General features: G+C 41.2%; 1 protein-coding gene across 2 annotated transcripts in view; it reads right to left on the bottom strand.

The window, feature by feature from the left end:
* Positions 1-1,737: 1,737 nt before the first annotated feature.
* Positions 1,738-23,427, bottom strand: part of LOC103064840 (protein mono-ADP-ribosyltransferase PARP14-like) — a 32,141-nt gene continuing 10,451 nt past the window's right edge. For both annotated transcript variants that reach the window (XM_088146468.1, XM_088146469.1), the window contains exons 7-18: positions 20,459-22,707; positions 19,332-19,568; positions 18,047-18,268; positions 17,351-17,447; positions 15,201-15,350; positions 11,347-11,409; positions 10,692-10,859; positions 8,499-8,723; positions 7,805-8,407; positions 6,034-6,182; positions 4,788-4,962; positions 1,738-3,250 (exon numbers count right to left, since the gene is read on the bottom strand). In XM_088146468.1, coding sequence (XP_088002594.1) covers positions 2,949-3,250; positions 4,788-4,962; positions 6,034-6,182; positions 7,805-8,407; positions 8,499-8,723; positions 10,692-10,859; positions 11,347-11,409; positions 15,201-15,350; positions 17,351-17,447; positions 18,047-18,268; positions 19,332-19,568; positions 20,459-22,707 — 4,640 coding nt within the window. In that variant the 3' untranslated portion in view covers positions 1,738-2,948. The remainder of the gene's footprint in view (positions 3,251-4,787; positions 4,963-6,033; positions 6,183-7,804; positions 8,408-8,498; positions 8,724-10,691; positions 10,860-11,346; positions 11,410-15,200; positions 15,351-17,350; positions 17,448-18,046; positions 18,269-19,331; positions 19,569-20,458; positions 22,708-23,427) is intronic.

Raw genomic sequence — 23,427 nt, 5'->3', positions numbered from 1 at the left:
AGATTGATATTAATGGGATTTAGCATTTCTTAATCCAAAGAGCCTTGCTGGATCTTTTAATTAGAGAACTTTTCTAGTTGTGTTTTTTTTAGATTTTTATCCGCCTTTATTTTTATAAATAACTCAAGGCGGCAAACATACCTAATACTCCTTCCTCCTCCTATTTTCCCCTCAACAACAACCCTGTGAGGTGAGGCTGAGAGAGACTGAGTGGCCCAAAGTCACCCAGCCAGCTTTCATGCCTGAGGTGGGACTGGAACTCAGAGTCTCCTGGATTTTAGCCTGGTGCTAATTGCTTAATTGCTCCATTCATTAGCTTTGGCACAGGTGATCTGTCCCAACAGCAGTTATCAGGGTCAACTGGTGGATCCCTGTGACTATTATCCCCTCCTATCCTATTTTTCTCCCCTAACTTCTAATGCAGGTGCAAAATAACTTTCATACTTTACAGGGCAGGCAAATGCTTTAATGTTGAAGAAAGGAAGAGTACAACCAGAAGGCTAGGCCTGTTTTCTTCTGCTGCGTTATCACCACTTCCAGTATGGTCTCACCAATGCTACCAGGAGTGCTCACTGCAGTGGTTGCTGCTAGGGTTTGTGACCACTTTACTGGGTGGTGCATCTAATGCAGGCACCCTGCCTCCAGCAGTGGTCAATTACAGTCATCCAAAGAGTCCAAAAGAACCAGCAACTTCCAAAAATGGTATTTCCATTTCATCACTATAGATCAAAGTTTCCTTGAAGGCAAGTTTGACTCCTGAAGGTTTCATTCTTGGTGACAATACAGAAGGGGTTTGGTATTGCCTTCTTCTGTGGCTTCTCCACCCCCATCCCATTTCCCAATCTAGCTTATATCCCTGGCATTTCCTGCTAATCTCCCATCCAAATCCTGGCTTTGTTTTTCAAGATCAGTCAAGGTCACTGCATCTTGGGACAGCAAATTATAGATAATGATCCTGCATGGATCTGACTCCATATTTAGGCAAAGTGATGGGGCTACAGCAGTTTGGGAAATGGATGGTGATGAAACCTGAGGCTTATTATGCTTTCTCTAAGTGACTGCTGCCCTCAAGATGGACCAAATTAAAATTAACTGCCAGTATGACTAGCCTGTTTACAGGAGATGGCACTTTCATACCTACTCCAACAAGTAAATCTGACTGCAACCCACTGTAATGTTTCTCTCCCCACAGAAGTGACTATGCACTGTAAAGATTTCAGCAAATGGAAATGGGATATCTTTCAGGCTCATCTGACTTTTTGTCACACCACTTATGCTGTGCTAGAATCCCACCTAATTGAGCAGGTAAAAGGTAAAGATGCCTTTGACTCAAACTCAACTCACAGGACTGCACCCACATTTTCTTGGTGTTTCAAAAGTCATTTGCCACTGCCTTCTTCCAGAATGGTTTTTCAACTTCCCAGTCCAGCCAACAGTCTGGAATCACATGGTGGTCCATCATCCAAGTGCTAATAAGGCCAAGCCTTTTTTGCTTCCAAGGTTGACTAGATGCTACCCACCACGATTTGAAAAAGCTCCAGGTGAACAGAGGGATAGTATAGCTTTCATGTGGGAACATCCCATGGGCATGACACTATTCCCAGATCTGTGATTCTCAAGCTCTTAGACATGAAAAGGCTGAAATCTCTCCTCTCCCCTGCTTCTTGGGTTTTCAGATCTGCTGCTTATTAGTTTAACCAGATCAGCCATCACTGTAGTGGCAAGCAGGAAAAACAACAGCATTTATATTTTATTTGTATGCTTTTATCCCATTCTTTTACAAATAGAAATAACAATGTAAACAACTTTGGAAAGAAGAAAATCATCAACATGACTAATAATAATAAAAAGCAAGTGCCACTTATAAAACATGAACATGCTTTTTTTGATTCTATCCCCAGGATTTGGAACTTATAAAGAATTATGGATACTTTGGGGGGGGGGAAGAGCCAAGATTAATATTATTTACAAACAGTCCTCTACTTACAAACAAGTTACGTTACAATAGGCTGTTTGTAAGTCCATTTTGTTCATAAGTTGAACCAAGTATAAAGAAAACATGCCTCCCAATATGCAACAGTGCTGCCAAGCGTATGTATGTGGGGCACTGTAAACTAACCCTTTCCTGCCTTCTCTCACCTTCCAGGACCTTCTAGGTTGGAGCTGCAGACAGGTTTGTTCGTATCGGCTAAAGTTCGTAACTCAAAAGCTTGTAAGTAGAGGACTGTCTATATTGGAAGGCAAAATCCAAACCCAAACTTATAGCAATGGACCCCAGCATTTGAATCAATTCATTTTTGACAGAGAAGGAAAAGGATTTTTCAAGGCATTTGGTTTAGTTTCCATTAATTTCTTAGATTTATATCCCATTTTTTCTCCAAGTGTCTGAGGAGGCTTTCATGAGGATCTCCATTTTATCCTCACAACAACGCTGTGAAGTAGGCTGAGCTGAATGACAATGGCAAAGTGAACTTGAATGTGAGGCTTCCCCGTTCAAGTCCGATGCCTTCATCACTGCCACCCAACTGGCCCACTTTTCTGTGATCCATTTACAGGCTTTTTTTTTTTGTTGCCCTTTTAAAAAAACTCTGCATTTTGTATTTGCTGTTTGTAATTGTTATCTTATAGATCTAAATATGATTTATGCTATGTGAAAGGTACTGACCTTAACATTTGCATTTTGCTTTTCTTGACTATTCATTAACATGCTGGTATTGTTACTTGTAAAATTCCTAACTTGTTGCATCTATTTTGTCTGAGTTCATCAATAACATTTGGAGCATCCTGAAGAAACTGGAACTTCTAAACTCTCATTTTCAATAGAAAAGGAAGAAAGTTTCCTACCTTCTGAATAGTGTATTATTTTATTCATTCATACATACATAGTTTTTTTTTAAACATACAAATACATAATTCAATTTTTTGCATTATTAGTTCAACTAACCAAGTTATGATAATACAGATTGGTGGAATGAAATGAGATACTCTGGATATGCTTGGATATCATTGAAAATTACAAAAATTGAGGGCCTTCTCAAGTCATCAGTCACACTGTCAAACAGATCAGTGGGATCTGTCCCACTTTTTGGGTTTGGGACAACTAATCCTTTTGACCCGACACAATATTCCCCCACAAGCACTCTAGCAAGGTACATATATTTTGTCCTAGATGCATCTGGCTTCGAATAGGTATTGTGGGCAGAATAACAGGCATTTACAGCAAAGTAAGTTCCGTTTCCATAATTGGCAGCTATAGAGGAAGAAAAACATGTAAAGAGTTAGCAATAATCAGTGTCTATCTTTTCACTCTTTAAAGCACTCTGTCCAATAATATATCTGTCATATCAAGCACAATCAACACTCAATAGGAAAAACTTTCCCAGATACAGGCAGTCCTCAGGTTACGACGGCAATTGGGACCAGGATTACTGTTGCTAAGTGATGCAGTTGTAAACAGCAACATTATGTGACCGCATCACTTAGTGATGGCAATCCTGGCAGTCCTGGTTCCCATCATAACTCCAGGATGTGCAGATCATTAAGTGGAAAGAGGCAGGAGTTCCAGGTAAGGAGCATGGGGGGGGGTTCATGGGTGCTATGCGGGGGTGGGGGTGTCGTGGGCAGGGGCTAGGGAGTGCAGGCAGGTTAGCAAGGAACACAGGAGAGCCAGCAGAGACTTCAGGCATGGCTGCAGAGGCTGCAGGCAAGGAGGGGTGCTGTGGGCATGCACTACAGAGCACAGGTAGAAGGGATGTGCTACAGAATACAAAATCCCAGGGATCTTGTACTCTGTAGTGGGCTCCATGGAATAAAAAGCAGCAGAAGCGACTTACTGAGGCAACTTATAACCTTCCCACCAGCTTCCCCATTGACTTTGCTTGTGGGAAGCCGGCAGGGAAGGTTGCAAATGGCGATCATGTGACATGGCTCACTGCGACATCATAATCACTAGCAGGGCACCCAAGCGCCCGGATCGCGATCGCATGACCACAGGGACACTGTGGTGGCTGCAACTTCAAGGACCAGTTGTAAGTCCATTTTTTCAGCACCACCATAACTTTGAATGGTCGCTGAACGAATGAACTTAAGCCAAGGACTACCTGCAATAAATGGAGCCTATCATGTCATCTTGAGCATTAGCCTCTGTTTGGCTCCTCCCTTTAAACCTTATCTGAGCAGCTGACTTTTCCACCATGAGCAGATACTTGCAGTTACAAGGTTAGGAGTTCTGGGTTCAGATTTAAAGTTTTCCTGCATGTAGAAAGCACCCCCTGCTCATTCCACCTTCCTACTGCAGCCCCTGAACTATGTCCAGCGTGACTCTGGAGGTCATCAACCCCTTGAGAGTCGTATGGGCCATTCCTTTTCCATGGTAATTCCCCTCTTCTATCTTTGGGGTCCAGACACCTAATTGATTCACTACTGACCAAGCCACTGAGCTAATTCAAGGAAGGGAGGTGTGCTGGACTTTGTGCGAGGCTCCTGCAAGAAAGCAAAGAAAGCACCTTCTTCTTCTCAATTTCTCCAAAGGTCTCAGGCGAAAATAATCCTTTTTTGCCTCCCCACCCCGGAGGTATACCCTGTTCAGAATCCCTAAAAGCACATTGTGGATTGATTAGCTGTGGCATGTGGTGCTTCCCTGCTGCTGTGGTCTATAAAAATTGTGGTTACAGCTTAGTATACAAACCCCAGCCCACTGAAGCTGAATAAACCTGTTAAACCAAACAGGACTTAGGAAAAATGGCAAACTGATTCCTACCAAGAGCCAGCCTTAAAGCACAATTTACCATGCAATCCAGCGTAACTCCTGTTAAAGCCAGTGTTATTGATGAGGGTTAATGATGTACTGGCTGTTCCATGAAAAAGGAGCCTCTCGTTATTTCTGTTGATGTTTTTAGCATCCATCTCCTGCTTTTTTATTTGGTATGCCTGCCAGTAGTAGAGATTTTGTACCCTCTCAATCTGCAAGTAAAAAGAGAGCAAAATTAGCAATAACCTACATCCTTTAAAAAGCAATTATAGTAATCTGAAGAATCAATTGATTTGGATCAATTTTCTCAGGCTCTGGAAGGAAGCTGATTTCAGTGAAACATTAGAATTACTTCCTAATATTAAGACCTGTTTGCCAAGAAAGGGAGTACCTCAAGAGATGGTGGAGTTTCCTTCGCAGGTGCAATGTAAACTAAGGGTGGATGACTGCCTGACAGGAAGGCTACATTTAGTCATTCCTTCTACCAAGGAGAGAACTAGAAAATGCTTTCTGAGTTCTCTTCTAGATCTGTGCAAAGATCTGAATTTGAAGAGCGTGAGAGTTCTGGAGTGCATGTGAATACTCCATGCAACTCTATATTTTGCCCTTTGAATCCAATTCTCTACCCAGCCCTACTCTCTTCCAGTGATTATCTTAGAATTTCCTAAGATCGCAGCGTAATAAGAGACTTGTCTTCTGATGCTCTGTCAATTTAGTATACAATGTACCTGTTCTCCTCACAATGCCATAGTAAAAGGGATACTAGAAATCCAAGTTCATTAGAAGCTCAAGAGATGCCAATTCTCCAATCAGCTGCACCTTCCTGTACAGTATGGACCATCTTCCTTCAGCCAGGGGACACCCTTTCTAATAACTTACTAGTCATTGTATGATAGTATCGCCAGACAGCAGAATTTTCAGCTTGCTTCCCTAAACCTTGGCAGTTCATTTTTAACACGAATAAATGTGTTAAGCTAAGTAGCTCAGGCCACCTATTTCCTTACCTTGTCCATAAAAAATAGGTGGAGAAATATGCTGCCATACATGACCAGTTTGTACTGAATTTCAATGTACAATTTGGAATGTGGTTGCTGGAGATACACAGAATGGTGTGGGACTACAAGTTCACTGCGTTGCTCACCTACCAAGTAACCTCACTAGCTTGCTCAAAGCATATACATTTAATAAATGAATGGCCTCAGCTTAAGAATTGGGGGGGGGGCATAATAAGAATTTACTAGCCAACCAAAGCAGCAGAACAGAAAGTTTTGAGGTGTTTTTACCTTTTGAATGGTATATCCCTTGCATGTTTGGTTAAACATATCCTGGACTTTTTTATATTCCTTCATTTCTGGTTTTAGCTCTACCACTTTGACACGCAGCGTTTCCTCCATGTCATCCCACTCCTCAGGAACTGCTGTTGCCAGATTATCTTTGTAAATGAATATGAGACAATTCCATGAGCACTGACAAATTGCCATTTCCAGATTGATTTTTAAGAACAGAAATGATACCAGTATAAGAACAGCGCTTACATCTCTTACCACTTGGATAGCATATGCCATCCCATTTTAGGCAAGAGGGGGCTGGAAAACAGAAACCAATTATCTATGAGTATAGGCCAAAAGGTGCTGGCCTAACTTGACAGTGATACGGCTAACAACTGCCAGCTGCCCTCTGCCGAGTGGTGCCAATCTTACTGTACAGCCAACCCTTTCAAACACGGCACAGAGAAGTTCAAGCCACCCCATCCTCATGCAATTCCAAGAGCTATTTCTGGTTGCATGTATCAAATTCATCTGACAAGATGGCAGAGTGTGATCTGTTTGTCATTTGCCAGTTCACAGATGTGGCCAATGTTTTTGGCTAAGTAGAAGTACTGTAGTAACACCTGCATTAAAAGATAACAATGGGTAGCTATTTGGATATGAAGCAAAAAGAGCGGGGAGGGGGTTGGAGGGGTGCCATCTGAAAGCCACATCATCCTGGGGGAAAAGGTCTCATTTACGGGGGAGGCACCATCAGTTTCCTCCACTCAAACTCAAACACACCTCTTCCACTTCAGACCCAAAGAGCTGCACATATTTACTCTCTAGTTTGATAGTTATTTGCTATAATTTTGTTATCTTGTTTGATGTAGGATTTCTGTGGGATTATTGCTTTAATCGTTGTACTCCACCTTGATGATTTTATTGCAAAAAAGAATAAACATATTACCTAGAAACAAAGCAGTCATAAACAAGCTTCTTGATCTGTAGATATTGTATAAAAGCAGCTTGCCAAGACTTTGGCAACACTTCCAATTAAGAGGTTAGCCTAGAATGAGTGCTGTATTGCAATCTGCATCTTTTTCATGCAAGATCAGCCAACCTTAACCTTATATCAAACAATAATAGGCATGTCTCAAATACCAGTATGGATTATGCCAAAATGAGCTATGAGAATGAGCCAATTTTATTTAAAAACATGCAAGATCTTTACACAGCTGCTTTTGTGTTGTTGTTATACTGTTCTTTGTGCCTTTATTTTGTGTAAAACTATTTATCAGCCTTCCCTATCCTGTGTGGGTCTTCAATTTACATAATTCCCAATCAACGTGCAATAGGGAGGGAGAATCCCTAATACAACCAGGATAAGCAACCTTTGATGACAGCAGGGTGCAGAATGATGCAGTGTAAGAAGGGTGAGGCCAAGGTTTGGTGTTTTTTGGAGATGAGGTCTGGATTTTTATCCACCACCTTCATCCTACGTTAGAGAGGACATTACATGTTTCCATCCTCAAAAGAGTGAAAAAAAGTGTTGATTTTCAGCAGTGGTGTTTAGGGGAGTGCCAGTGCCTTTGACCACCTTTGCAGTACAATGAGAGAATTTGATAACTTTTGAATGCTAACAGGCAGCCAGTTTGGTCTAGTGGAGAGACAGCTGAATTTGTGCTAGATTCAAGGGCTATGAAACTTAGGGGATTTGTAATTTTAGAGAGAAAGAGAAAGAATCAGAAAATATGAGAAAATATGAGAATGAAAGAATGAATGATGGCCAAGCTATAGAACACACCTTCCACTTTTGCAACACGCCGAAGTGCAATGCATGTTCCCTGGTCATCAGTTGCACAGAGTCGACTGGGGTCCACTTTGTAACGCTTGTTCTGTATAGTCAGTTCATGCAGCTTCTGATTTTGTGCTGCAGCTTCTAGCTGCATATTGGTCAGGCTGTCAAAAGATTTGTATTGCCCGTTGTCTTCATACCGCCACTCCACAAGGTTGCTGAGAAGATCTGCCTTGGATTTTTCTTCTCTGCCCTCTCGGATCATTCGGATCATTGCCTGTATTTCTGCACTGGCACGCAAGACATCTTTAGTTATACCACAAATACAAAGGGAGGGAGGAGAAGCTTCATTATCTAGTTTAATGACAATGTGCAATGTGGTCTGGAGGTCCTCCAGTTTTTTATATTCACTTTCTCCAAAGTTTGAGATCCATTCATCTGAGACAGTGTATTCATTCTGGTACTCTAACATCAGGTTTTTAATCCACGATGCTGCATCTTCCACATTTTTCTGGTGGTCACCACAAATCTGGAAAATGGCTGGCTCAACCATTCTCTCAAAAAATAAGGCAGGTTTTAATTCCACAGCAGGTTTTTTGGTGGTAAAGAATTCTGTAACAAATCAATGGATTCAGTGCTTCTAACTAATGTACTTACAGCCATTGTACTTACAATTAGACCCACATGAAAGACATTTCCTTACCTGCTACTTTAGACAAAAAGGATTTTGATGTGTTTGCAGTACCACCAGTCTTACTAGCTGTAACTTCTTTTCTCTGCATGCTTGTATAAAACACATCTAGTAGATGTGGCTGGAAAATGATTATTTTAATCTCTCTCACCCTGGGGGCAGATGTTTTACTTGCATAGTCTACTATACCGTCAATCATGCTATCAGCTGCTATAACTGGATCACGTCTTGCATTTCCTGCAATGTTAATGAAAAGTGTGCATTTTAAACCAACTCTTTCTTTTACTGGTCAGTATTAAATCCCACCTTTCCTCTTGCAGACTGAAGAGGCGTGCAGGCACCCCTTTTTGCATTTTTCTCACAAAAACAATATGGGATCTGCTGGGCTGTGAGTGACTGGGCTGAAGTTACAGAGGATGGATGTTAACGCACGGCTCCCAGCTCTTAGTCGAACACCTTAACCATTTCACCATTTTCCCCCTGTGGCTTACCATATTCTGTGCCTAGAAGTGAGGAATTAAATCCCATACTTATCATTGCCAAGAGCCAGTTTGGTGTAGTGATTAAATGGTAGACTAGAAGGGGGGAGATCCAGGTTTCCGTTCTCCTTAAGCACAAAGCCGACTGGATGACTTTGGGCCGGTCACTCTCAGCCCAACCCACCTCACACAGGGTTGTTGTTATGGGGAAAACTGGAGGAGGGAGCATTATACACACTGCCTTAAACTGTACAAAACAAAGGCAGGACATACATTTAATCCATAAATAAATGGCAAATAGGTTCTGCAAAAAGAGGTTGGTTACATTTGCTCTAATTTCTCATTTATGGCAGTTTTATTAAGAAATGCTGTATTAAGATGGCTTTTTTTTTCCTTTGAATGATCCTGAAGGCAGCCCACAGCAGATCTACACAGATACTTGCACACTAATCCCAGACATCCCACCATGGCCAATGGAGTGTCCAGCTCTGCAACAGGCAGCCACAGCAGCAGTGAAAACCGGTTGCCTTTGGCCCAAGGGTGGAACCAGGCTGGTCTCCCCTGTGCTTTGCTCATTCTGGGGGGCAGGAGGGAAGGGTCCTACTGGTACTTAATCATTTGGGCAATGATGGAGCTTGGTATGTGCCACTTTTCCTTTCCTTTATGTCCTTCTTCATCAAAGACTTACAGAGGGTACCAATCACAATTCTTCCCTCTTCCCTCCCCAAAACGTACACAAAACGGCTAATGTGTTACAAAGAGGTGGGCAACCCCATGTGGCCTGTGGGTTACTACAATATTAAGAAAACATACTTTTTATATCAACTTTCACCTAACAATTCCCAGGGACTAACTGGGAAAAGGAAAGATAAATCTGGAAGTAAATTAAATGATTCCTATTTGAATTCCAAAGGCTTTGTGCTTAAAACGTTCTATTATCACTATCCACAGTGATTTAGATACCTGACCCTCCAAGCGGAGATTGCATGCAAATACTTATCACAAGGTGAAATGCATCAGTGAAATGCCGTTGTTACACACAAGAGCCAATTTTATTCAGCAGCCTTCCTGAACCAAGAGAAACAACCCCTGCTTACATGTCAGATTCCAAACTCTCAGAAATGCTAACTCTGATCATTTTTAGCAGAAACTCAAGCAAATAACCAATTTTTCTGCAAGCTATAAGGAGTGGCCTGGATATTCAAACCCAGAAAAAACGTTTCCTTCATAAGGGAGCACAGGAAAAGTTGTGAAAGGAAAATTCTTCCAATATTGTACAACATCTCTAAAAATATTAGTCTCAACTAAAGAGTTCCCTACAGCTTTTTTCTGGGTGGTGGGGGGGAAGAGACTCTCCAAATTTTGGATTCCATTTGACTAAGGAACAGAGATTCCTCCATGTGATCAAAGGTCTTGAAAAGACAACGTTAATCTTCTTTGACTATGATTTACCTTTAATGTAACCAACCCATTCCCTTGATGCAACCACCCATTACTGGTCTGCAATTCAGTTTTGAGTCCCATTCAATTTTCTGAATAGTCTGAGGGGCTAGGATCTAAATTGGTTTTCAGCTGCCAAGAACTCAGTTCATGTATAAGCTTAATATCCTCAGTGATGCTACTTAGAATTATGATGCAACATGAGGTGATCCTGAGACATTACTGTTACTGGAATGTTCATTATGGCCCTTTCTACCTATACAATTTTTCACAAGGCAATACAGACCTGTCCCAATTGCTGGAAATGCAACAGATGTAAATTGCCTCTGCTCACATTCCATGAGTGTTTTAAAGACTTGCTTTTTGATATCACTGTTGTTCATAAGATGGATTATATTTTTACAAGGCAGATTTCCTCCTTGAGTGCATATGAGATTATTGTGTGGCTGAGAAGCTGAATGAAAACAAAAGTCAGCTAAGGAGCAAACAAGCCAGGAATCAACAAAACACACATTTCCATATTCAAGAACAGCTGGATTATATAATGCAACAGACATGTTTGGTTTTGGCTGAGAGCAAGGAGTAAGCCTATACACTATGAGTTTATGGTTAGCAAATGTCAGCCAGGCCAGTATGACTTGTTCAACAAATGGCAATTCAAACCAATTGTGGCTTAGTCAATATGTGGAATCAGCTTATGTTTTTCTTTGTTATCTGTGTAATCCATTATCTGCTATTTTACTTTATTTATTGCAGATATACTTTTTTTTTAAGTTAATAGATTTCTAGGCAAATGCAATTTATATGAAGCATCGTTCACAATGTAAGAGTTAAAAACAATCCAATGTATTAATTTTTCTACATCTGCTTTTAGAAGTATCCTGAAATCAATTAGCAACCAATGAAACTAGAAGAATCCTATTAAAAACACTGTTCCTTACCCAGTTCAACACATTCTTTTGCCACCGCTGGACCAGCACTTGCCATAATTACTTTGGAAACACCTTTCAAACAAATAAAATTCAGTTTTAGCAAATTAAATAACATACCTAATCATATTTAAAAGCTTACCCAGAATAGATCACTTCAAATTGTGAAGCTCTTTTCACTGAACCTCTGACTCCATCAATGTAAATTCAGATCTGATCCCTTTTTGTCTTGAGGGCATAGACAACCTTTCTCAGCTCAGAGCTCACATTTTGTCTTTGTGCCCTACCTAAGCATGAAAGGGACATGGTTGGTGACATCATGCTGCTATTGGAATAGGTGGGGCCAACATTTTTAATCCTACTTTTAGCATTTTGGAGTACCCTAAATCTTAATGGGAAAGTCAGCCTAATATTTTTTTCAGAAGGGTTTCAGGTTTTTTATGATGTAAATTGGGTTCTTTGAAGTATACAGTTCTGCTGTTAAACAATCCCCTTGGAAAAAAGATCTGAACAGTTTTGCCCTGCCCAGTTAGAGGGGTAGTGGGGATCCCAAATGGGGCACTGGATGGTTGCATAAAGCCAGTGGTTTATTCATCCCTGATCCAGTGATTAATCCCAGAAAACTGACAGGGGTGGGATGAAACAGCCCTGTTGATGATGATCACTTTGAAAAGGGGAGATAGTTTAATGAGGCATGAACCTATTTCAAAACCCACAGGATTCAGGATGGAGGCTTTATGGCGAACTGCTCTGCTGGCAGAGAGGAAACCCTGCCCTTCAAATACAATGAAGGAACAGTAGAGGAACATACTGATTCTTCATCCGTTGCTGATTACTTTGTGCCTCTCTCTGCTCAGAATCTGCTTCTTTCTCTGTGCAGAGATAAGGAGTAATCTGGCTCTCAGGAGTGGAAAAGAGATCTCCACCCAAGCTTCAGAAAACAGGGTGGAAAAGGTCAGAAGCTCCACATCCTGCCCATGCATAAAAGCTGTGCATGCTGTATAACAAGAACAGTACAGGTAGTCCTCAACTTACAACCATTTGTTCAGCAACCGTTCAAAATTACAATGGTGCTGAATGAATGGTGGTTATGATTGGTCTTTGGAGTTATGGCCATCCCATCACCCTCGTGGTCATGTGATCATGATCTGGGCACTTGGCAACCTGTTCACACTTACAACCAGTTGCCAAGCACCCCGCAATCACATGATCGCCATTTGCAACCTTCCCTGCTGGCTTCCCCAGAAAATCAATGTGGAAACTGGCAGGGAAGGTCACGAATCACTGGGGTAAGTCTGCACACCCTCCCCAGCCCCTCTGCACTTACATCATGTCGGCCACTCACGTTCCCCCATGCATCCTCCCCGACCCGTACGGCGCCTCTCGCACACCACTGTGCACCCTCGCCAACCCGTACAACACCTCTTGTGCACCCTCCCTGACCCACATGGTGCGTCTCACTCACTCCCATACCCTGTCCCTGACCTGCATAGCACCTCTTGCATACCACTGCACACTGTCCCCAAACTGCACGGTGCTTCTCGTGCACCTCCTCCCTCCCTTCCCCACCCAGCAACAACATGGACTGTCTCTGTCTACATTCTGCTTCCTAAATGCAAACATGCTCATTTTCCTGAGCCTGCACAGCTGCTGTGTAAGCCCAAGAAAAGGTACAATTAAGGAGCAGCCAAGGGAAGAGAGAGGGTCCATACCAGATCCAAAGCACCCTTGTCCATTTTGGATCCAAATGCTTTGTGCCTCTAATATTTTAAATTTGGGAGCTTTCGGCTAGGCATATCATTGGAGTGGTTGGGCCATTTTGGAAAAGAGTCTGAAGTGGAGTGAAAGGGTAAACTGGATATGTTTACCCATTTAGACGCTACAGCACTAATTTTGCCTCTTAAGCCCCACAATGTGTAGACCAAGTTGGCTTGGTGGGGAGGAGGTTCAGTGATTTTAAGCATCCTAACATCCCCAGAAAAAGTTGAAAATGTAGGTTCTGACATTCCAAGGGGGTTTCAGGATTAGAAAAGGGATTCTGTGGGCCACCTGTGTTCCACAGACCATCTGTCTTTTGAATCAACTCAAGTCCTGCAGATGTAAGGCCGTGCAGTACTTTGGATCCAAAGGTAAAAAAGTGCTTCAGAGCACGCGGATGTGCTCATGTAGCGCCTGTCTGCAACTCCTTACACCAAATGCGTCTTTTCCCTGGATCACACAGCAGCTTCAAAAGGCTACCATGCAATTCCAAGAAAAGGCACAACTGGTTTAAGGAGCCGACAAGTACTGTGTGAGAGCCTCCACGTGCTTAGAAGAGTCTTTTTGCTTTCAGATTTGAAATGATGCACAGTCCTAGAAGGCATACAAGCACTGATGAAATCAAATATAAAGAAAGTGCTCAGAGGAGAAACAATGGTTGATACTGGAACTGAGAAGGAACAGAACCCTCTGCTATAGAGTCCAATTTCTTCTATTCAAGCAGAGGAACATCCTATCAAAAAATTGAGCTTGGGGCATGGCAAACCTTTATTACTTGGTTCCAAGATAGATTATCTTGGGGAAAGAAGCTTACTTTAGGGATAGCTCAACCAGGAATACAAGCTTCTCTACAAGAAGCCAGTTCCTGAAAATCAAGGAGACAGTTCTTCACCTACTGCATAATTCACCTGTAGACTTTATTACCCCATGAGGTAGTGATAGCTACTAACTTGGATAGCTGTTAACAACGAATGGTCACCTTTCAGGAGAACAGGTTTATTCCAGGCTATTAGTCTTGCAACTCAATGATACCTCCACCATGCCTCAAAATATGGCAGGGGAACAACGGTGGGAGGGATGATGTCTATCCCAGAGTCATCTGGTCATCCACTGTGAGCAGCTAAATATTGGGCTAAGATGAGCCTTGGCATGATTCAGCATGGCTGTTCCTACAAATGACTGGAGATGTGCCACACATTTAAAGCATCTGCATCGCTTGTTAGTTTCACTAATAAGACTGACATAGCTGAAATAAAAAAGAAACCAACTAGAGCTGTTCCACTACTGGTAGTCCTCCGTTAACAATAGTATTGGGACTGGAATTTCCACTGCTAAGCAATGTGATTGTAAAGTGCCATGTCGTGTGACCTCATTGCTTAGCAATGGCAATCCTGGCACCCCCCCACTGCCATTGTTAAGTGAGGATCACGGGTCGTTAAGTGAGTCCCAGGCGGCTTGCAAGCAGGCTGGCAAGCAGGTAAGTAGTTGCTGCTGGGCAGGGGGAGGGTGTGCAGGTGGCTTGCCAGGTGTGGTGTGAGCACAGCAGGGACAGCTGTTGCCAGGTGGAGGAGGGTGTGCAGGTGGCCTGCATGAGTGCGGCAGGGCCAAGGGTGGCTGCTGCCAGGTGGGGGACGGTGTGAGCAACTTACTGGAGCAACTTGTGACCTTCCCTGCCAGCTTCCCCCTTGACTTTGCTTATGGGAAGCCAGCAGGAAAAGTTGCAAATAGCCATCACACGACAATGGGATGCTGCAACCATAAGTGCAAGCCAGTTGCCAAGTGCCCAGATTGCAATCACGTGATTGCAGGGGTACTGGGACCTTGAACTTTAAGTACCACTCGTTCAGCAGTCGTAACTTCAAATGGTCGCTGAACGAGTGGTTGTTAAACAAGGACTACCTGTACCACCATAGTAAGTCCTCTGACATGTGACTCTTATCAGCAGGTTATTATTTTTAAAAAATAATGTCACCCTCCTATACCTCACCTACCAAAAGTGGACCAGTCAGCTCACTTCCAACTACAGCAAACAACAGGAAACAAGCTAGAGGACAAGTCTCATTTTAGGACTACATTTGGGGAGGACACCTATAATGTTGAAAACATACCATTTCTGAGATTAAATGTTTGATTGGTTATGTTTATGATCGCATCTGTCTTCTGATCAGTAATATCTCCCTGTTCCACTTGCAACTCAACTGAGCCAATTTGCATTTTACTACTTCCATATTTTGGAGTTGAAATCCGCCCAAAGAAAGCTGTAAGAAGGGAAAAAGAGAGATTGATACATGCAAATCCATTTATTCTGCATTCTCGCCCCCCCCCAACATTTGTAGCTGTATGATCTTTATCCTACGCTTCTCTAGATGTCTCTCTATACTAAGTTCATTAATTCAATATATTTTCAGCTGATACTCAGAATGCTGAGCTAGATGAAAGAAGCCCAGATTTCATTAAGATTTCAATTAACACTTGCCCAATTTGGACATCATCTCATTTAGGGTGGGCGTATCCACATTTTGTGGATACATTTTTAAAACATTTTTCAGGCTAAGAGCTAGACTTGGCTCTGGAATGGCATGGTAAGAGCCCTACCCGAAAAAGTAATGGTAGCATCAAGGCAAATATTGAACTACATTCCATTTGCATTTAATTGCTCTTAAAATTAAATGAAATTCATTTAATTTCACTACGGTCAGACATTTAATCATTTTCTCCTTCTGTATATTAACAGTTATATTTGAATAATCTTTGGCAATCTCTGGGGTCACACCCATGACTTTCAGGGCCACATGTGGTTCAGGGTCTTAAGTTGTGGCCATTGGGCTTGGCATAATATAAACCAGCAAGAACAGACCTTGGGTTCACATGCCTCCCTTTCCTTCTCGTTATCTACTGTTGCTGAAGCCACAACAATTTTTAAACTCAAGGCTACACCTACTAGCTCATGTCCAAAAGAGGCCACTGTCTCAGGTTAAACAAGCAGAGTCACTAGAAGGACAAGAATCTGAGAGGTCTCTGAAGATACGATGCAGTTGCTTTGATCTGATGAAGATCCAGCTTAATCATCCCACCCACCCTCTAGGCTACTGCACATACACCCCGTCACCTTTAAGTGGTCAAAACTTTTATTAAGGTATATAAAAAGTACAATTCAAATACAAATCGGAAAATATAGAAGAGCAAGACGACAGAACCAAAAGAAAAAGACAAAAACTAAAAGAGTAAGATCAAATAGAAAGATGAAATGAAAAGTGACTTCTGACTATCTCCAATACAGATATAAATACAAATTTTAAAAAAGTTAATCTCTTACCACTATTTAATCCTAATTCACATTATTTCTATCAACACAAACCACCTAATCATTAAATCCCACAATCAAAGCTTCATTTTTTCCCAACCTAAGCACGTCATCTAGGAAGGGTTGCCATGAGGAGACAAATTTAGAAACAGTATTATCTCTTATTAAGGCTGTTAGCTTCACCAGTTACCCCGTCACCTTTAAGAGGGAAGAGAAGCAACTTTGTTCTGCTCTGCTTTGCAGCCCCACCTGGCATCCTGAAAAAATGGAAGAGGTTTCTGTTCCTCTGCACCAAAGCCTCTTCCATATTCTGCACATACTACTGAAAAAGGGTAGGCATCTCTTCATAGCCCTTCTGTGGCATGAAAGCCTCCGACTCCTCATCTTCTCCAGCAGCACCCAGTGATGTTGGAATAGGCACACCTGACAATTGGCAAGGGATAGGCAGGAGACATGCTTCAAAGTGACCTAAAGTGCCTCCAGGATGTAAAACGTAATGCCTCTTTGCTGCCATGCGGAGAATCGCACCCCCTCTATAGCATGAAGCTCTCCATCGAGGTGAGCTAACTCTCCTTGCACAGACACAGAAGATAATAATATAACCACTTTTTCCTCAGAGCTTATTAGTAGTTTTGGTTTTACTCCAGTTCAAACACTCTACAACGTTCTAGTATACTATACTTACTCTTTCTCATTTTTCACAAAAGATTTCTACTTCTTAATTATACACGCTAACTATACTTCATGCAAAGCTTCTTGCAGGATGATCTTAAAAGCAGGAGGCTTTCAGCAGATAAGATTAATTTTTGACCTTTTCACAACATATGCACAACATATTATGGCCTTGTTTAACAATCTGCATGTGTCCTGAACTCTTTCAGCATTGAATACTCAAAATAAGATTTTACCATTTGCAGCACTTCAAACTCCAGAATCTAAAAAATTAAGTTTTACCTCGACTTCCCTGCTGAAAATTCTCAGATGCAGCCTTGGGCACCGAGGAGTTTGTTTGGCTTCCAGTCAACCTGCTGTTTAATTCATCCGTAAATGCCTAATGAGAGAAGAGGAAAAACACAATTAACAGACCACAGAATGCAAATTAGAGGTAGTGCTTCACAATGCTGGAGCAGAAATGAAACGGCTGTACGTGCATATGCTTACAGACAGCCAGGAACAGCTTTTGAAGCAGTTAGACAAACCATGCAGAAGATGCAGTTATTTTAATAACCTGAAAAGAGATACACTGTTTGTATTCCTGCAAAGCCTCTTGTTTGAATGCTTTGTATAAGTACATTTGGATCTTTTTCCTACAATTGTGACCATATGGTTAAAAGAAACAGCCACAGATCTCTAAGAGAAAAATAAACAATATAGGGCAGGTTGCAGAACAGAGATGAAACTTGGAGAGGAACTACTTTCTATCCAAAACAGAACTTTCTTGAAAGAGGTTCTCCAAAGGCAACTTCTACTGTATTGTCATGATGTTCAAGGTGCAAGGCAGTAAAGCAGCAGTAAAACCTTTATGTTTTTTGAGGCAGGCATGAGACATGCTGAGGAACCCTGAGACTGTTCCCAGCAGAATTAGGACCTTTCAGAACCATCTTAAGTATGAAATGCCTTTCAAAAAAACTGCTGAGAAATAAAAAATACCTGGATGGTGGTGGTATCACTGGGATGCAGCACAAAATGAACTTCTTTAAGGGACTTCGGATTTTCTGTCCGACTGAATTTGAGAAGTTCATCAAACATCAGTTTAGCCACAAGCTGCTTGGGATAGCCTAAGTTCCCAGTTCCAATTGCTGGGATGGTGATGGACTTCAGAGAGAGTTGTTCAGTGACTTTCAGACACTCCTCAATGATGTCCTCTAGGATCTGGGGATCACACAAAAACAATTGCCTTAGAATACGTTTAAATGATTAGTCTACAATTAAATATGCCTCAGTGTTAATCAAACTAACTGCAAGAGTAAAAAAATGTTTAGAAGACAGATATAGCTGCATTCATTAGGAAAAAGGATATATCCGTACGTTAACTTGCCACCACCTTGTGCTGTCATGGTAGACTATCCCAAACTAACAGCTGATGCAGACAGCCAAAACCAAGAGGATGAAAGTAGGTATGTGAGCAAGATCCAGGAAAAGTTCTCTACAATTTTCTTAGTCACTTGACATCTCTTTCCTTCTTAGGGTCACCTATGTTACAAAGGCAGCTATTGATTTATATTAAATTATGAAACCTGAATAGTGTGGGATAGCATATAAAGAACTATGAATAAAGGTTGTTCAGCTTGTGCTTAAAATCCTACTCACTTATGAAACTTAGACATTGTTGTATACAGGTAACTTACTTACTTACAGGTTGCTTACTGACTGCCCTGTTTAATGACTGTTTGAAATTATGACAGCACTGAAAAAGTAACTTTATGACCAGACCTCACACTTACGATTGTCGCAATGTCCTTGCGGTCATATGATCAAGATTCAGGTGCTTCACAACTGGCGGGCATTTATGACCATTGCAGCGTCCCATGGTCACATGATTGCCATTTGTGCACTTCACAGCTGGCTTCCAACAAGCAGATTCAATGGAGAAGCCGGTAGTAAAATGGCAAGTCATGGTTATGTGATATCTTGCTTAACAACCGTATCACTTAGTGACAGAGTTGCCGATCCCAATTGTGGTTGTTAAGCAAGGACTACCTGTACTGTCCAGAGTTGTTTGACTGGGGTGATATATAAAGTCTGTACATATCTATGTATGTGCGTGTATATATACAGTACATATGTATGTGTGTGTACACACATTTCTCATTGCAACAGCACCACTGAACAGTTGTGCAAAAATGCATTAAAGGCTATCAAAATCTTTAGTGATGGTCAGGGATCAATGCACCAAGTTATGTATTCAAGGTGTATCAAAAAGATCCTACCTTACCTTGCTTTCTGAATTCTTTCTTTGATTCCAAGCAGGTAAAATGGCATGAAGCACATGAGAGCAGCCCAGAGCATAACCACTGGTTTTGAGCAAACAGCCCTCTTTGATGTCTTTCCCTTGACCTTCTTGGGTTAATTCCACTTGGAGTTCTGCTCCTGCTTTGGCCAGAAGAGCCTTGGAAAGTGGTCCTCTGTCAAGCTGCAAATCTCTGGCAACACTATTGACAATCACATCAGTCTAAAATGACATGTCAGAATAGGTGAGAAAAACTAAAAGGACTCAAACCCACACAAACTGTACAAAACAAACTGTACAAAACAAACAAATGTTATTGTTGTTAGCCACCCAGAGTCACTGGTCTGAGATGGGCAGCTATATAAATTGAATAAATAAACAAACACACACAGGCACAAACAACTATTGAGCATAACTAAAAATATCTAATCACAATTATCTAATATTGAATTTCAATATTCAATGGGCATCTCTGAAGTTTTATCAATCATGAGGAAGAATATCTTCCACTGTTATCAGTTGCCAGCTCTTACCTACCAACCCATCTACCTACTCACCTATCCATACCTTCTATATAATATTCAGCCATTCCCAATTTTTTCTCCCAGCACAGATATGCTGTTGATTCAAATGCACTGTCCTATACAGTATACCATTTTTCTAGCAGCTTATGTTCAAAGATCTTTTTAGTCAATAGGTGTGGATTGTTGGAACTAAAAGAACAGGTAAAGGGAGTGTCAAGTTGAGTTGTGCAGCATTAGTCTACCTCAAAGAGGATACAAATAAAGAGACCTCATGGGCACATAGAACTTACTAAAGTTTTAATTGTTCCCTCCATCTGTACCACCATATACTTCTGAACAAGTCTTGTATATAACAAGCATTTGCACAACAGTTTGCTAGAGTTCCTCTCCATCTTCCTTCACGCTTTCTCATATTTCTGGAACACTACTGGCTGCTTAACTGTAAGCTAACTATTAATCCAGGCTTAGATGAACCATCAGACCTTGTTGCATTAAAAAAAAAAATGTGTATATACTATGATTAAAGCACACCACATTAATTACATATATCTTCTCAATTCTATCTTAAAATAATCATAGCCTACTTACTGCTGTCTCTTCAATTCCTTTCTTCTGAAGCAGTATTTTTAGGCCTTCAGCTGTCATCAGCACTTCAGGTCCTGGTAGGCTTTCTGCAGCAGGATGCTTAGCTTTGGAAAACAAGTCTGTTTTAGAAGCTGAGGGCCCAAACACTTCATTCAGGGTTTCAGAAAAAGCTTGAACAGTATCTTTTCTGATACCCACAAGGTAAATCTGTTTTAGGCAGCTGTTCTCAGAAAGATCTTCTACGCTTTCCTTGATGGCTGTTACAATTGAATGGGTACACTGTTTTAATGGAAACCCAAAAACTCCAGAACTTATGGCAGGAATGGCTATGGAGCGATGCTTGCAACTATCTGCTAGCTTTAAACTCTCCCTCACAGACTGCTTTAACAGCTGTATACATTTTTCTTTTTCAGCACTGTTCCACCTTGGCCCAATAGCATGAATCACCTGTTTACATGGCAATTTCCCAGCACTTGTGATAGTTGCACAACCAGTCTTGAAGAGTCCATATTGCCTCACATGGTCATCACACTCTTTTTGTAGCTCTGGACCAGCTGCGCTCAGGAGCACTTTTGCTAGACCACCAATATGCTTCAACTCTTCATTTGATGCGTTGACTATAACATCAGTAGAACACTGGGTCAAGTCAGCTTTCTGAACAATTACTACAATACCATTTCTTAGCTTAACTTCATAGCATGACTGTTGCTCCTCTCCATAGCCATTCCCATCTTCTCCAGTTTCTTCAACTTTTATGCCTTCCTGAATCTTGATCAAACAGTTAAATCTTTGTTTTGCACCACTAATGTACAACTCTTCTTGTTCTTTGAACAATGCCTTGGCCCCTGGTTTATCAATGACTACATTAACAGTGTGGAGATCAGACAATATGTTATGAAAAACCTCGACTCCCTTCAGAACTGCAACTCTGGGTCCTTCAAGGCAAATCACTTTGTCGCTTGTCCATATACCAAAATGTATTTTTACACCTTGCTTATCTAAGTTAATCCAGTTTTGGCGCTTTTCCTGTTGTACATACATTACAACAGCAGTAGACTTTGTTTTGATATTTCTTTGAATATATGTATTGTTGTCAACAAAATCAGAGAGCTTCTGATGGACAATGAGCACTTCTTTGAAATAACCTGCAACGACTATTTGACCTTCCAGTTCCTGAATTATGATAGCTTCACCTGAACAATTATATGACTTGTACAACTGTTCTGTTAGTTCCATCCACTCTTTCTTTTTCGTAATTGTGCAGTCCTCTAGTTCAATAGTTTGGAAAGTCAGATCTTTGTTTAGTTCCTCCTCAGCTCTGTGAAGGTCCTGAAGAATTCCTCCAATCAGTTGAACAGACTCATTATTGAACTCATAAAAGGCATTTATCTTTTTGGTCCAGAATAAGAGCTGAGACAGAGACACATTATCAACAAGTTGTAGAAAAAGAAGAATATTAGAATGAACATCAACAGGTTTCTGGACCATACAGGATATTCTTTCAAGGATGTCACTTTTCACTTTAAAAACTTCAGCAACTAGGCCACGCAAAGTTATATGTTCTTTGGAAGCATCATAAGCAATCTTTAGCTCTGGAAACTCTGAGCAAATACTCTCTTGTAGTCCAGAATTGCATAAAATGGTGTATTTGCAAGCAGTAACTGATATTGTTTCCTGTATTGTTTGTCTCTCTCTCTCTATCTTTTTAACAGCATTTTCTATGAGCATCTTCATTTCCTGCTCTGTATCATTTACACTGCCTGCTGCCCCCGCCAAAACAACTTCTTTCTTTGAAGCATCTTGAAAGATCAAAATGTCATCTTTTACTAGACTATTTCTTATGGCTTCCCACAGTTCAGAATTAATTTCACACTTGACAACTTTCTGCTGTGATAGGATCTGTGTAAGATGGGTTAAAGCTTCTTCTTTCCAGGTCTTCACCAAGGATCGTTTTTTCTTTGACAAGTCACGTGAAGGATGTACCATGATTTCTGGGTTTGCACAGAGCTCAGAAGGCCATTTGATTTCACAACAATGGCCTGCCATTTCATGTGTTATTTCCTGAAGCAATCGATAATTCTGCTTTAAAAACTGCCAGTGGTAGGGGTCAATAGATACTTGGAATGGGTCTGGCATCTTAATTTGTGCTCTTTCCTTCCCATAAACAGCAGCTCCCAAAGATTTGTAGTACGGATAAACAGAAACTGGCACGTTCATAAGAGAATGCTTTTGCTGCAAGATGGTAGTTACAACTTTAAAAAATAAAAAGGGGAGGAGAACACAATTAGAAAAAAAGCTTCACAGAACCTATCCTGCAACTTTTAGTTCAAATACATTTGAATTTATTTATTATAGGGTACTGAGCAACCATAATTGTAAGCTTTCTATAGTTCTAAAACCTCTACCCGCTTTCAAAAAGAGGGCACTGGTAGGATTTAGGGAGAAAGAGGTAGAAGTATCATTGTCCTCAGGCAGTTACAGGCTAGAGGTCCACACAGAAGCAAAGAGCAAAATTCCCTGTGCTCCAAAACCCTGGGAGAACTGGAATCAGGAAGGTAAAGTTGTTAAGGAAAGCAGAAGCAGAAGTATCAGAGGAATTTTATTTCCTTCCAGTGTTCCTTTGCCCAGTTGGGGAATCTCATCCTTACATTCCCTGTTTTTCTAATCTTCCATCTCTTTGTTTGTTTGTTTGGCTTGTCTGCTTACAAGCCACTGCCACTTAGATCTAAGCATCCTGTTATCTTCTTCAACTAGCTTGTTTCTGAAGTACTGACTTTACTGTAGTTTTTAAAATAAACACTATTTATTCTTTGTTACTCCAGTGTCAGGTTTACACCAGACATTCCAAAATCACTCGGGCCGGGTAAGCCTAATTAAAAGGGAAAACTGGAGCCACTTATTTGAAGTTTTGTTCTGCCCCATTCAGATTCCAAGTCATGGAGGACACTTCCCCATTGAAGAATGGCTGGAGG

Source organism: Python bivittatus, unplaced genomic scaffold, assembly GCF_059951505.1.
Source record: "Python bivittatus isolate LINGU-HERP-01145 unplaced genomic scaffold, Pbiv_v1 ctg000480_np1212, whole genome shotgun sequence".
Lineage (NCBI taxonomy): Eukaryota > Metazoa > Chordata > Lepidosauria > Squamata > Pythonidae > Python > Python bivittatus.
The sequence above is the reverse complement of the archived record's forward strand: the minus strand, read 5'-3'. Positions and strand labels throughout refer to the sequence as shown.